The sequence below is a fragment of the Rattus norvegicus genome, chromosome 16 (genome assembly GCF_036323735.1).
Source record: "Rattus norvegicus strain BN/NHsdMcwi chromosome 16, GRCr8, whole genome shotgun sequence".
In the NCBI taxonomy this organism is placed as follows: domain Eukaryota; kingdom Metazoa; phylum Chordata; class Mammalia; order Rodentia; family Muridae; genus Rattus; species Rattus norvegicus.
Genome location: NC_086034.1, coordinates 19,866,617 through 19,881,195, shown reverse-complemented (window position 1 = coordinate 19,881,195; position 14,579 = coordinate 19,866,617). Strand labels below are relative to the sequence as shown.

The 14,579-nt window shown below is 39.5% G+C and overlaps 1 protein-coding gene across 2 annotated transcripts in view; it reads right to left on the bottom strand.

Moving 5' to 3' along the window:
• The window catches only part of Znf431l5 (zinc finger protein 431 like 5), a 48,633-nt gene that overhangs the window by 8,424 nt on the left and 25,630 nt on the right, over window positions 1–14,579 (bottom strand). For both annotated transcript variants that reach the window (XM_063274977.1, NM_001409020.1), the window contains exons 2-3: window positions 2,793–2,919; window positions 2,551–2,611 (exon numbers count right to left, since the gene is read on the bottom strand). In XM_063274977.1, coding sequence (XP_063131047.1) covers window positions 2,551–2,611; window positions 2,793–2,919 — 188 coding nt within the window. The remainder of the gene's footprint in view (window positions 1–2,550; window positions 2,612–2,792; window positions 2,920–14,579) is intronic.

Sequence of the window (14,579 nt, the reverse complement as noted above, 5' to 3'; positions counted from 1 at the left end):
ATTGAAATCTCCCATATTATTGTGTGAGGTGCAATGTGTGCTTTGAGCTTTGGTAAGGTTGCTTCTATGAATATAGGCGCCCTTGCATTTGGAGCATAAATATTTAGGATTGAGAGTTCATCTTGGTGGATTTTTCCTTTGATGAATATGAAGTGTCCTTCCTTATCTTTTTTGATGACTTTTGGTTGAAATTCGATTTTATTCAATATTAGAATAGCTACTCCAGCTTCTTTCTTCAGAACATTAGCTTGGAAAATTGTTTTCCAGCCTTTTACTCTGAGATAGTGTCTGTCTTTGTCTCTGAGGTGTGTTTCCTGTATGCAGCAAAATGCTGGGTCCTCTTTACTTATCCAGTCAGTTAGTCTATGTCTTTTTATTGGGGAATTGAGTCCATTGATGTTAAGAGATATTAAGTAATAATAGTAATTGTTGTTTCCTGCTTTTCATTTTTGGTTTTGTTTTTGGGTTTTTTTTTTGTTTTGTTTTTCTTTTTTTAGCAGTGGAATTATGTTTTTATGGCTCTCTTCTTTTGGTTTTGTTGCAAGAAGATTATTTTCTTGCTTTTTCTAGGGTGTAGTTTCCCTCCTTGTGTTGGAATTTTCCATCTCTTATCCTTTGTAGGGATATATTTGTAGAAAGAATTTGTGTAAATTTCGTTTTGTCATGGGATATCTTGGTTTCTCCATCTATGTTAATTGAGAGTTTTGCTGGATATAATAGCCTGGGCTCACATCGTGTTCTCTTAGAGTCTATATGACATCTGCCCAGGATCTTCTGGCTTTCGTAGACTCTGGTGAGAAATCTGGAGTAATTCTGATATGTCTCCCTTTATATGTTACTTGACATTTTCCCCTTTCTGCTTTTAATATTCTTTCTTTGTTATATGCATTTGGTGTTTTGACTATGATGTGATGTGATGGGAGGAATTTCTTTTCTGGTCCAATCTATTTCGAATTCTGTAGGCTTCTTGTATGTTCATAGGCATCTCTTTTTTAGGTTAGGGAAGTTTTCTTCTATAATATTGTTGTAGATATTACTGGCCCTTTAAGTTGGGAGTCTTCACTCTCTTCTATACCTATTATCCTTAGGTTTGATCTTTTCATTGTGTCCTGGATTTCCTGGATGCTTTGGGTTGGGCATTTTTTACATTTTACATTATCTTTGATGGTTGTGTCAATGTTTTCTATAATATCTTCTGCCCCTAAGATTCTCTTCTGTCTCTTGCATTCTGCTGATGATGTTTGCATCTATGACTCCTGATCTCTTCCTTAGGTTTTCTATCTCCAGGATTGTCTTCCTTTGTGATTTCTTTATCTTTTGTATTTCCATTTTTAAATCCTGGATGGATTTGTTCAATTCCTTCACCTGTTTGGTTGTTTTTCTGTAATTCTTTAAGGAGTTTTTGTCTTTCCTCTTTAAAAGCTTCTACTTGTTTACCTGTGTTGTCCTGTATTTCTTTAAGGGAGTTTTTAATGTCCTTCTCAAAGTCCTCTATCATCATCATAAGATGCGATTTTAAATTCAAATCTTGCTTTTCCCATGTGTTTGGGTATCCAGTATTTGCTTTGGTGGGAGAACTGGGCTCTGATGATGGCAAATAGTCTTGATTTCTGTGGCTCAGATTCCTGTGCTTGCCTCTCACCATGAGGTTGTATCTGATGTTAGCGTGTCTTGCTGTCTCTGACAGTAACTTGACACTCCTGTAAGCCTGTGTGTCAGTACTCCTGTAGACCTGTTTTCTTTCAGTTCGATCTGGGAACACAAAGCTGTTCCTGGGTTTGTGTGAAGCCTCCAGGCAGGTCACTTGGAGCAGAAGAGTTGGTCTTACCTCCACTCTTGGGTGTTTCATGACTCCAAGTGACTGGCTTTTGGCTCTCAGTGCAGGCAGAAACCAGAAGGTTCCTGCCACTGACTGTTCCTATGGTCCTGTATCCAGAGGGCACTAGGCAGGTTCCACTTGGGCCAGGAACATGAGCAGAAGTGTTGGTCTTCCCTGAGCTCTCAGGATTGTTCACACTTCTGAGAGTCCAGCTCTCTCCCCCATGGAATTTGGGTACAGAGACCTGTGGGTGCAGTTCAACTCCAGGCTAAGTCCCCTTGCCTTGTTTCTTAAAGAAATGCCTTAAAAACATGAATCAAGGGGCTGGGGATTTAGCTCAGTGGTAGAGCGCTTACCTAGGAAGCGCAAGGCCCTGGGTTCGGTCCCCAGCTCCGGAAAAAAAAAAAAAAAAAAAAAAAAAAAAAAAAAAAAAAAGAAGTTACAACTCACATTCCTGTCACACTTTAGGGGGCTGGGGATTTAGCTCAGTGGTAGAGCGCTTGCCTAGGAAGTGCAAGGCCCTGGGTTCGGTCCCCAGCTCCGGAAAAAAAAAAAAGAAGAAGAAAAACATGAATCAACCTCCTAGTACTAAAGCCTATGATATTGTGAGAATTTTCTATTCCTCACAATAAAGGAATCTGTGCTTTATGATGTTCATTTCCTTAAAATTTCCAGAGCACATTAAAATTTCTTCAGAAGCACATTTGTATCAGTTTGCACATGAAACTTACCTTCCATGTATTCTAGAAGTTTGAAAATGTTCTTCAATATTGTGTTCTTCCCATTTGTATCCTAAAAAGTATTACCAGAAAATGTATCATATATTTGAAATTATATTAGTGTTAAGTTACTGTCATCAGTGAACCTTAAGACATACCAGAAATATATAGTACATTCTCTGCTTTCACAATCGAAACTACTGAAGAAAAACTTTTCCTCATATTTTAACAACTGAAACAAAATTCAGTCTTACCTATAACACTGAGGTTCCTGTAGGTCTCAAGCATAACATCTTTGTAGAGCACCTTCTGAGAAGGATCCAGCAAGACCCATTCTTCCTGAGTGAAGTTTATGTGCACATCATCATAGGTCACTGCACCCTAAAATATCCCACACATGTACAACAGAAAGCATAATACTGACAACATTGTAATTGTATACTTCTTTACCAATATACTGGTCTAATTCTGGTTCTTTTCACACTCAACCTATGACAGAGACATTCAACTGTAATCACCAAGTCATTTTAGAAGCAAACTGAAGAGAAGCTTTACCCCTGTAATTTCTGGGCCCTTGCAAGAGAAATGCCTATTAACAGACATAGGCAAACAAGCAGATCAATAATACTGAGTACATTTTAGAGAAACTGAATGAACAGTAAGTACAAAAAAAGGGGCAAGAGGGTCCATTGTCTCATATATTTAACCCTTCTATGCAGAAAGCAGAGGCAGATGGATCTCATTGAGTTGAAGGCAAGCCTGGTCTATAGAATGAGATCCAAGACAGATGTAGATACATGTTCAGACCCTGTCCCTAAGATAGACAAACAAGATAGACAAAAACTCTGAAGGTCTCACTACTCATCTCCCAGAAGTGTGAAGTGTCACAACTCAAACTATGAGATTACTAAGATCTTAATAAAGGAGAACGCATGTTTACACAGATAGAGATGAAGTGATGAAAATGTAAGCACTATATACTTAGATCATTATTAAAAAAAAAAAAAAGCAGGAATCTGGGCAGAATAGATGGCTCAGGAGTTAGTAGCATTTACTGAGTTTAGAGATTCTGAGTCTGTCTTCTGAGTACTGTAAATGCCAGATATGCAATGTGTCATGTTTTTCCATGCATACAGGCCAAACACTAGTATTCATTAAAACAATCAAAACATATAAAAGGTAAGAAAAATGCCATGCACCTTCAATCCAATCCAATGACTTAGGAGGCTTGGATGATATATATATATCTCACATCACTTTGTGAGAGAGAATATAACCTCAGCCCAAGTTCAAAATATAAGATGTAAGTGAAGCTCAACACAAGCATATGCTTGACATCTACAAAAACCTCCACTCCAGGGCTATCAGCCAATAATGCAAAAACAAAAAAGCCAGTTATTTTACATGGACCTTTAATCCCAGAACTTAGAAGGCAGAATCAGACAGATCGAAATCAACTAAGTCTCAAGAGTTAATGTCAGGGCAGCCAAAGCCACACAGACAAAACTTATCTTCAAAAACTAAGCTGAAATAATAAAATTATATATATATATATATATATATATATATATATATATATATATATATATTATCAGGCTAGCAAATGGCTTATCAGTGAAAAGCCAATGCTGCTCCTGTATCTTATGTTATTTAGCAATACAGTGCATGATCATGTTAAAGGCATGGCACCATGTGGTGAGAGCTGGATTATCAGGTTCAACGACAAGAAAGTAGGCACAATAAAATGATAATGGGGGGGAGGCTATAAACATTCTGATCTCAACCCCAATGGGGAACTTCCTCCAGCAAGGCTCTGCCTACTAAAGACTCCATATGCACTCTAAAGAAAGCAGCCAATGAGAGACAAGTGTTCAAATACATACTTCTATCTGGGAGGTTTTTCATTCAATATACTACTGTTGACCCAGGTCACTATGTGCGCGCGCTCTCTCTCTCTCTCTCTCTCTCTCTCTCTCTCTCTCTCTCTCTCTCTCTCTCTCCCTCCCTACCTCCCTCCCTCCCTCTCTTTTGCTACTTCCACTCACTCTGTCAGCTCAACATGTCATATATCTTACAGCTTAGGTATCTCAACATCTTGTGGTTTCAAGATACAAACCAGGCTTCATATCCACAACTTCATAAAACGAGGTCTTACACTTTCTCACTGAGGCTCTCGCTTTGCCAAACATAAGTGAGTGCAACAGTACTGAACTGGAGCCATAGAGGGGAAACCCATGACCTTTAACTTTTGCCACTTTCTTGTTTCCAGAATCAGAACAACAAAGGTGATCTTGTCAAGTTTGTCTTCTGGATTGGAAATGACCCTGCCACACTTGGCTACATTTGTAGCAGGTTCTGAATGAAGTTGCTTCCGGGACTAGAAAGCACTTTGCCTGTTCCTTCTATACATTGAATGCTTAGCTGAATGGAGTCTTACCATTAGGGTGCCCTCCTAAGCTTCTAATGCAAGACAGAGAGTCTTCTCTTTAATGGTGATATTTTCCTTGAATATTCCTGCCTTTGTTTTTAGCATTTGAATGCCATCTGAAACAGAGTAGTGTTTTACTCTACAAACCACAGACTAGTTATATCTTTAAGCCCCTCTCGTGTTCCTTTTTCCTACAAACCTATATGAGTCATCAGTAATAACTGTCCATCAGAATCAACATTTTATCTAAGAAATCAGCCTTTTTTAAAATTCCATCATATTCAATTGCATAGGACATGGGGACAATAAGAAAGAGTTTGAAGGCAAATACCACACAAAAGACCTCTAGCTTAATTTTTCTTGAACTCTATTTGTCCCTGAAATTCTATAACCCCAACCTCCACTGTCTGCACTACTTTAGAAACTCCCTTTTTCTAGGTCTTGCCAGAATAATGAATTAACTTCTGCACACTACTCTTGAGGGCATTTGGCATCTAAAGTTCTGGTATTTCTACACTCTTCCAAAACAACATTTCTATGTACTTTGCAGCAACAAAATCACTTCCGGGATAGGAGTTTTTGTTCAAACTTGCTTCTCTGTTGCTATAATTAAATCCTGTACCCAAAAGCAACTCAGATGGCAAATAGATTGTTTGACTGATACTGCCAGATCACAGTCTACCATTGTGGAAACTTAGGATATAAATTCAAGGTAGAAACTGAAGGTAAAACTCAGGAGGGAAATGTTTCCTGGTTATCTCTATTGCTTGCTCACTGACTCATGCTTACCTAGTACTCGTAACCAGACCAGCCATAGGTGCTTAGGGATATTGACACCCTAAGTGGAAGACCCTTCTCATATCAATCATCAATCAACAAAATGTCTCAAAGACATAGCAACCAGCCATTCTCGTCTGAACATGCCCTCAACTAATATTCCCTGAGATGACTCTAGGTTATGTCTTATTGAGAGTTGAAGCTAACCAAGACACAGAAACAATAATATATTTTTTAAAAGCTTTAAAAATATAAGACCAATGTGTTAATCATATCATTTAAATATTTGTTGAAATAAATATTTAATAAATAAATTTCATCAGCAGGTTCCCTACTTGTTTCAATAGTTTGTGTTCCTGAATTAAAGACACACACACACACACACACACACACACACACACACACACACAGCCTTTATATTTTAATATGCCTTAGGCAGTACAATAGCTGGACCACTGCCTAGTCTCCACTACCTCTGGCTGATAATTTCGAGTTACTATTTACTAAATTCTGTGTTCTATCTTGGCTACTCTGAACCTAGAGAGCTGTTCAACTGGGCTTGCTCTCCCGGCTCCTTCACAGGATGGCTATGTCTCTCTGTCCTGCACTCTTCTCAGGCATGGTAGCTCTCCTCTCCTACACATTCTCCCAGCATGGAGGTTCTCTGTTCTCACTGCTCCTCCTCCTTCAGGTCCCAAGACTGAGAATCCTAAACTCAGCAATGTCTCTTCTCCCCAGCTATTGGCTACTGCCATTTTTATTTACCAATCAGAACTAACTGAGGGCAGGGTCCCTCAGTGTCTTACCTGTGGACTCTCTTGTGCAAACAATTTTGGGGGACCCAAATTAACATAAGAATACAAGCATCACTAGCCCAAACCAACTACAATTATTAAACACCCTAACAATAACAACTGGAAAACACAGTTATGTCAAAAAATTGTTTTTAAATGCAGTCTCAAAGATCAAAAAATGAAAACAGTTCCTCCATAGAAAATCCCCAAACAAGTTCAAGGAACTCATAACATCAAATAGTAAAGTTTCAAAATACAAATATAGATGAGGGTCCATTTTCTAGCGAAACAACAATATAATTAGATGTATAATTAATAAAAAATCACAGAACATAGATGACCACACTGGTAAATGAAGACCTAAAGAAATACCAACAAACATCTGTTAAATGAAAACTACAAGATCATAATCAAAATCAAAACTAAAGAAATCACTTGTTAGCAATTATATATACTGTGCACTCTAGGTCTCTCCATTGCAATGATAAAAATGGGTTAGGTGAGGACGGTTCCAAGAAAATTGGAGATATTCGCGTGGAGAATTCTGATGTTACAACATTGTAGAAAATAGTTCTGACTGCTAAAAGTATCTATTTCTCTTATGATAAAGGAAAGAATCAAATTTTTGAAGAAAGAGTAGATCATTGGCATTGTCCACCTAAAGCAAATTGTTTTGCTCCAATTGATTTATAAGTCATAAAGACTATGAAAACAAATTTGCCAACATTTTCGTGTGTATGTTTGTGTGTGTGATAGGAAGCCTTCCATGTGTACACAGGTGACACATCAGAGAAAAAGAGTGTGAGATTCCCTTGGATCTGGAGTAGCAAGTAGTTATTAGTTTCCCAATTTGGATGTTCAGATCTGAACTCAGGTCACCTTCAACAAGAATAACTGCTGAGAAACTTACCCAAACTCCATAGTATATTTTATCTAATAATCTAAATGTCTTTCATAAGTTAACTATAATAACAAACATAAAGAAAGAAGTAAATAAACAATCGGTTACATTTTATTAATGTCATCATGATTCAGATGTAGGGTATGGTGAATTTACCGCATAAATTGAATACAATACAAAGAAATTCCAAACAACTTGTAGCGAGAAAGCTACTCTCAAAGCCAAATGCAAAGCAGAAAACATATTGACACAGTGTGATTTCTATACTTATCACAGAGATACAACAATCAGGAATTATACAATATTTGTGAGAAAGTAAGGGGACGGGGAGAAGGCATGAACAAAAGATATATATATACACACACACATATATATATATATATATATATATATATATATATATATATATATATAGTCAATTTTAATCAAAAGACCTAAGGAAACTCACACAGAAAAAAAATGACCTTGATCAATATTACCCAACTTCTGATAATACTATGTTAAATAAAGGGGGGCCATTCTCATGAAAACTTCTCCAACTCTCTTGGGTCTCTCAGACAGACATCTGTGCCTAACCACAGTCTTCAGCTTCTAGAAAACCAGACAGGCTACCCACCCTATCCCTATACTCCCACCCCCTGCTCTACCACATCAGGACACTTACCAGGGACAGGCATCCCTTGATGAACCTGAGGCCATACTGCCCATGAAACGTCCAGACTCTAACACAGGTGGAGATGCCCTGCTGGGCTAGAGGCCACAAACCTCCATCCAGAACTCCGCTCCCCAATATGTATCAAGACCTCCTGCTCAAATATAGACCACGTGGGGCTGGGGATTTAGCTCAGTGGTAGAGCGCTTACCTAGGAAGCGCAAGGCCCTGGGTTCGGTCCCCAGCTCCGAAAAAAAGAACCAAAAAAAAAAAAAAAAAAATATATATATATATATATATATGTATATATATATACCACGAATGTCAGAGAAAAAGAAACAGGTAAAACACCGATCTAACACAAACCCATAAATGAGCACCTAAATCGATAATCACCCGAAACCCAGATGCCTACACATCGGCGTAACAATACAGTTAACAAAGCCAGAGAAATATATCACCAGCTATTGTTGCATGTAATTTTAAAAACGCGCGCTTCCTCCTTTACCAGGACTGTGCTCCCAGCTTAGCTCAGAAATCACGCTCCAACCAGCCTGCGCTCCACCAGCAACCTCTTCTTCCCAGCTAGCTTTACCAAGCCACGGTCAACCACCCCATCTTCTCTTTCTTAGCAGAAAAACACGGAAAGAAAAACACCAGACTGCTTTATTATTTTACAACTTTCCAGATAACACAATTGTTAGGGGGAGGAGCTGATACCAAAATCTGGTTTCCTAATTTGTTCCTGATTTGGTCAATAAAGAAGGCAGAAGCCAATTGCTGGGTGAAGGGAAAGGTAGGACTTCTAGGTCTGAGGAGGAAGAGAAGGGATGAAGGAAAACAGGTCTTTTCGACCACACTCTGGAATAGGAGGCAAGCAACAGACCGCGTGCAAAGTAGAAGGCAAGAATCCACTATTAATTTAGGAATGTCGGATAGATCACACTCAGTGATATAAGTCTAGGAGGCGGGAAATCGGTTTCTCAGCAAGTGGAGTGAGTCCTGTGGTGGCTCCAGCAGGCAGGAAATTTAAAGGAACACAGGAGAGCCTGAGCTCATAGATGCTGGGATCCCCTACTGTGAAAAGAGACAGGATGGCTGCTCTGAGGCCAAGAGCCAGACAGTAAAAGCTGCCTGCTTCCTACAAGCAGGCATAGGATAGAATTCCAAAGTTTGGTTTAATTGTTTTTAAAGAGAATACAGATTTAGCTGAGGGCAAGTTGGAGGGCAAGTTGGGAATTCTTCCCCCAGTTCAGAACTATTACAAAGGGGTTGGGATTCCCTACTGTGCAGAGAATGGCTGCTCTGACGAAGGCAGAAAAGAAAGACTGCTGCCTCCAACCACAGATACAGGCTAGATACAATGTAAAACAGCTTTAGGGGAGTTTTGAAGAAGTCTTGCCCAAGAACTCTAGTTCTTTGAACGTGGGTTCCACGGGAATTCTGGATTAACTTCCTGGAGTGACAGATTAGAAGTTTAAGAATAGGCTCATACAGTATTTGTTTAGTTTCTTCATTTGTTTGTTTTAATTATCAAAATGAATATGATTTTGAGTTTTGTGGTTATATTTTTATTCCTCTGGGAGAGATCAAGCTAAAAGGTTTTTTGGTTACTGGCTCAAGAACATGTTATTTTGGGAGAAAGGCGCTACATTTGTGCTTACAGAAAAGAATAGGCTCTGGACCCCTTCCAGAGTGATATGGATCAGATATGACAGACGGAGACCCCCTGAAGAACTAGAAAAATTCAAGAGAATCAAACAGGACTGTAGGATGATGTCGTTATGCAACAAGGCGGGTCCAGGACAAGGCGAAGCCTATCATTGGATGAGAAGAAAGGGGAAAGGTCTAGGATGAGAAGGCGGGAAAGGGGGAGGAGCCAAGGAGACAACAGAGGAAGATGATTCCGATTCAGGTTGTCTGGGTCAATTTTATCTTGTCTAGGTGGACAGTTTCCAACTTCATTAGTTGGCAGTGAATTTATTTTGTGGATGTATTGTGAATTGAGTATTTAACATACAAATCTAATTGTTAAATTACAAGTTTCTGGAACCTTGATTTACAGGGCTAAAGATAGCAGTGTATGAAAGAAATGGCTGAGAGCGTGGGGATCTGTTTCTGTTGCCTGAGCAGAGCGAGAATACGCAAAAGCCCACAGAACAAGGTGTGTGTGTGTGTGTGTGTGTGTGTGTGTGTGTGTGTGTGTGTGTGTGTGTGTGTGTGTCTGTCATGATAACTACTGCCTAAGGGTCCATCGGCATGGAGAAGATGGCTGACAGATAAACAGCCAGAGGGCTCAGCTCTGAGACCAGTGAGAACTCATAGGAACCTGTTCTGCTGCTTTTTTAATTATACCGAAACAGGTGGCAAGAATCCACTAGTAAGTTAAGATTATCAGCCTAAGAGTTAGAGAGAAAGTTTTATTTTCTAAGAAGGGAGACAAGCGCCACGTTGAGTCACGTGAGGTCTCAAGCATGGGAACCTTAAACAAAAGAAACACAGAAGCATACTCCTTCTTTAAAAGGGGAACAAGAATACCCTTAAGAGGGGATAGAGAGGCAAAGTTTAGAACGGAGGCTGAAGGAACGCCCATTCAGAGCCTGCCCCACATGTGGCCCATACATATACAGCCACCAAACTAGATAAGATGGATGAAGCAAAGAAGTGCAGGCTGACAGGAACTGGATGTAGATCTCTCCTGAGAGACACAGCCAGAATACAGCAAATACATAGGTGAATGCCAGCAGCAAACCACTGAACTGAGAACGGGACCCCCGTTGAAGGAATCAGAGAAAGGACTGAAAGAGCTTGAAGGTGCTCTAGACCCCATATGAACAACAATGCCAACCAACCAGAGCTTCCAGGGACTAAGCCACTACCCAAAGACTATACATGGACTGACCCTGGACTCTGACCTCATAGGTAGCATTGAATATCCTAGTAAGAGCAGCAGTGGAAGGGGAAGCCCTGGGTCCTGCTAAGACTGAACCCCCAGTGAACTAGACTGGTGGGAGGAGGGCGGCAATGGGGGGAGGATGGGGAGGGGAACACCTATATAGAAGGGGAGGGGTAGGGGTTAGAGGGATGTTGACCTGGAAACCAGGAAAGGAAAATGTAAATAAGAAATACCCAATAAAAATGGGGAAAAAAAAGAAACACAGAAGCAGCCTAGGCTTGAGGGCTGTAGGTCCCCTGCTCTGCTCTGATATGTAGTGACAGCTCAGAGAGTTAAAGATTAGAAGCTGCTTGCTTCTTTAACAAAAATTGTTTGGAAAATTATTTAATTTAGGCTTGGTTTAATTGCCCTAAAGATAGTAGAAAAATAATGCTCTATTAAGTCTTATAGGATTCTCACATTCTTTCAGTGTAGGCTCCATGGGAATTCTGGATGAAAATCCTAGTTAGACAAGCTGCCTGATTCTTAATGACAGGTATTAATGGAATTGTGATTAAGTTTGTTTCTATAGTTAGAAGAAGAGAGTACAGAGTTTGCCCGAATCAAGTGGAGATTTTCACCCGTGTTTAAGAACTAAGATAGGGAAAATTAGTCACTGACTCCAAGTAGAGTGTGGTGATATTTACAAGTTAAAAGATTATTAAAAATAGAAGTCTGTACACCAGGCAGAGTGAATATAGACATGTTTTATTGGAAGTTATTAATAAATGAAAATCTGACGCCCTGGGTGGAGAGCTTGACTGATTAATGTATTTTGGGCTAAAGTTCTCATTTGATAAGTTGCTTACTTCTTCTTGGTACTGGAATTGATAGAAGGCGTTTAATATCTTTTATGAATTACCCCACTAAAGGCCATATGGCTTGTCAATGCGGGCTAGCGAGGATTTGTGGTTATTTTTTATATTTACCACAGCAGGAAGCCCAGATTCTCTTAACGTGGGCTCCACGGGAATTTTGGCTTAATTTCCTGATATGACAGATTAGAAAAGCCTAAACAGGCTTATACACCATTGTTTAACTTACCTCTTTTCTAAAAGTTGTTTTAATTTTTATAATGGGTGTGATTTTGAGTCTTGTTGTATTACTCCTCTGGGATAGAGTACAAGATACAAGCTTTTCTGGTTACAGACTAAAGAACACAGTATTTTGGAAGAAAGGTTTTGTCTTTGTGTTTTTAAAAAGGGTGATTAGGCTCTGGACAGACACCTTCCAGAATTATATGGATCAGATTTGATAGAGGGAAACCACCTGAAAAACTAGATTCAAGAGAATCAAACAAAAAGTTACCTTAAGAGGTTGGGGATTTAGCTCAGTGGTAGAGCACTTGCCTAGCAAGTACAAGGCCCAGGGTTCAATCCTCAGCACCAGAAGAAAAAAAGTTATCTTAATGGTGCTAAAATTTTGTTTTGAGATTTATACATTGCAGAATGTGCAGCTTTGGTGAAGCTTGTCATCAGAATGCTGAAGTGGCCTGCTTGGTTTCATGATCTCAGGAACTTTCAGGCAGATCCAGCCAAGACAGACATCAGAGGTCACAACAATCATTGGGTGGCCTTCTTAAGGCCAAACAACTCCCCCATTTCCCCTACAGCCCCACCCCAAGGGTGTTGACCCATGTACAGCTTAAAGAAGCCATCGAAGAATCCTTGCCCTGATTCCCTAGACCTTGGGGAGTTAAAGGTGGTTATTCTTTTTTTTATTGTTATTATTATTATTAACTTGAGTATTTCTTATTTACATTTCGAACGTAATTCCCTTTCCCAGTTTCTGGGCCAACATCCCCCTAACCTCTCCCCCTCTCCTTCTCTATAAGTGTTCCCCTCCCCATCCTCCCCTGATTACCACCCTCCCCCCAACAATCACGTTCACTGGGGGTTCAGTCTTAGCAGGACCAAGGGTCTCCCCTTCCACTGGTGCTCTTACTAGGATATTCATTGCTACCTAGGAGGTCAGAGTCCAGGGTCAGTCCATGTATAGTCTTTAGGTAGTGGCTTAGTCCCTGGAAGCTCTGGTTGGTTGGCATTGTTGTTCATATGGGGTCTAGAGCCCCTTCAAGCTCTTCCAGTCCTTTCTCTGATTCCTTCAACGGGGGTCCTGTGCTCAGTTCAGTGGTTTGCTGCTGGCATTCACCTCTGTATTTGCTGTATTCTGGCTGTGTCTCTCAGGAGAGATCTACATCCAGCTCCTGTTGACCTGCACTTTTTGCTTCATTCATCTTGTCTAATTGAGTGGCTGTATATGTATGGGCCACATGTGGGGCAGGCTCTGAATGGGTGTTCCTTCTGTCTCTGTTTTAATCTTTGCCTCTCTATTCCCTGCCGAGGGTATTCTTGTTCCCCTTTTAAAGAAGGAGTGAAGCATTCACATTTTGATCACCCGTCTTGAGTTTCATGAGTTCTGTGCATCTAGGGTAATTCAAGCATTTGGGCTAATTAATATCCACTTATCAATGTGTGCATACCATGTGTGTTTTCCTGTGATTGGGTTACCTCACTCAGTATGATATTTTCCAGTTCCAACCATTTGCCTGTGAATTTCATAAAGTCATTGTTTTTGATAGCTGAGTAATATTCCATTGTGTAGATGTACCACATTTTCTGTATCCATTCCTCTGTTGAAGGGCATCTGGGTTCTTTCCAGTTTCTGGCTATTATAAATAAGGCTGCTATGAACATAATGGAGCATGTGTCTTTTTTATATGTTGGGGCATCTTTTGGGTATATGCCCAAGAGAAGTATAGCTGGATCCTCAGGTAGTTCAATGTCCAATTTTCTGAGGAACCTCCAGACTGATTTCCAGAAAAAGGCGATTATTCTAAGGTTGTTTTTCTTAGGAATTTAGAAATGGTCATAATTTAATAGGGAGGAATTAGCACAAATTGATTGTACAGTCACGATCTCATTTGGTAGAAATCTGTATATTTGTTACTAAGCTATAATGTTATAATCTTACATTGGTATAGAATTTATTTGATACAAGTTTAGATTTTCTTTGATATAAATTTCTTATCAATTTAAAATTAATACCTACTCTCATGTGTAGGTATTGTGCCTATACAACACATTTAACTATACAAGGCTTATACCCAGTCCTTAACTGCTATCATAAAACTAATCTGAGATGATTAAACATGTGAGCTAAGGGCCAGATAACAAATTCATGGCTCTAAGTTTATTGGTAGAGTGCTTTCAAGATAATTTATTAAGATAATTAACAGACAACAGTCCAGATTACTTACATAGGTGGTTTTCAAAAACATCAGAAATCCACAAAATCAGACATTTAATGTTATTTATCTTTTGTTGAGACGTGTCTGCTCCAAACAGCTCCCCTTTGGTGGATTCAAAGAAGAAATTGAACATCTTCCCCTCCAGGTGAGGTGATGTATTGTGGTGAGACAGCCACTAGGCAAGAATTCATATACAGACTAAATACTGTCCAGAAAGGGGCACATTACAGAATAAAATTGACTGATAATTTCTGCCAAGCCAGAGTGATCAGTCCTTTGAAATTCTGTTTCAAAAGTCTGTGAG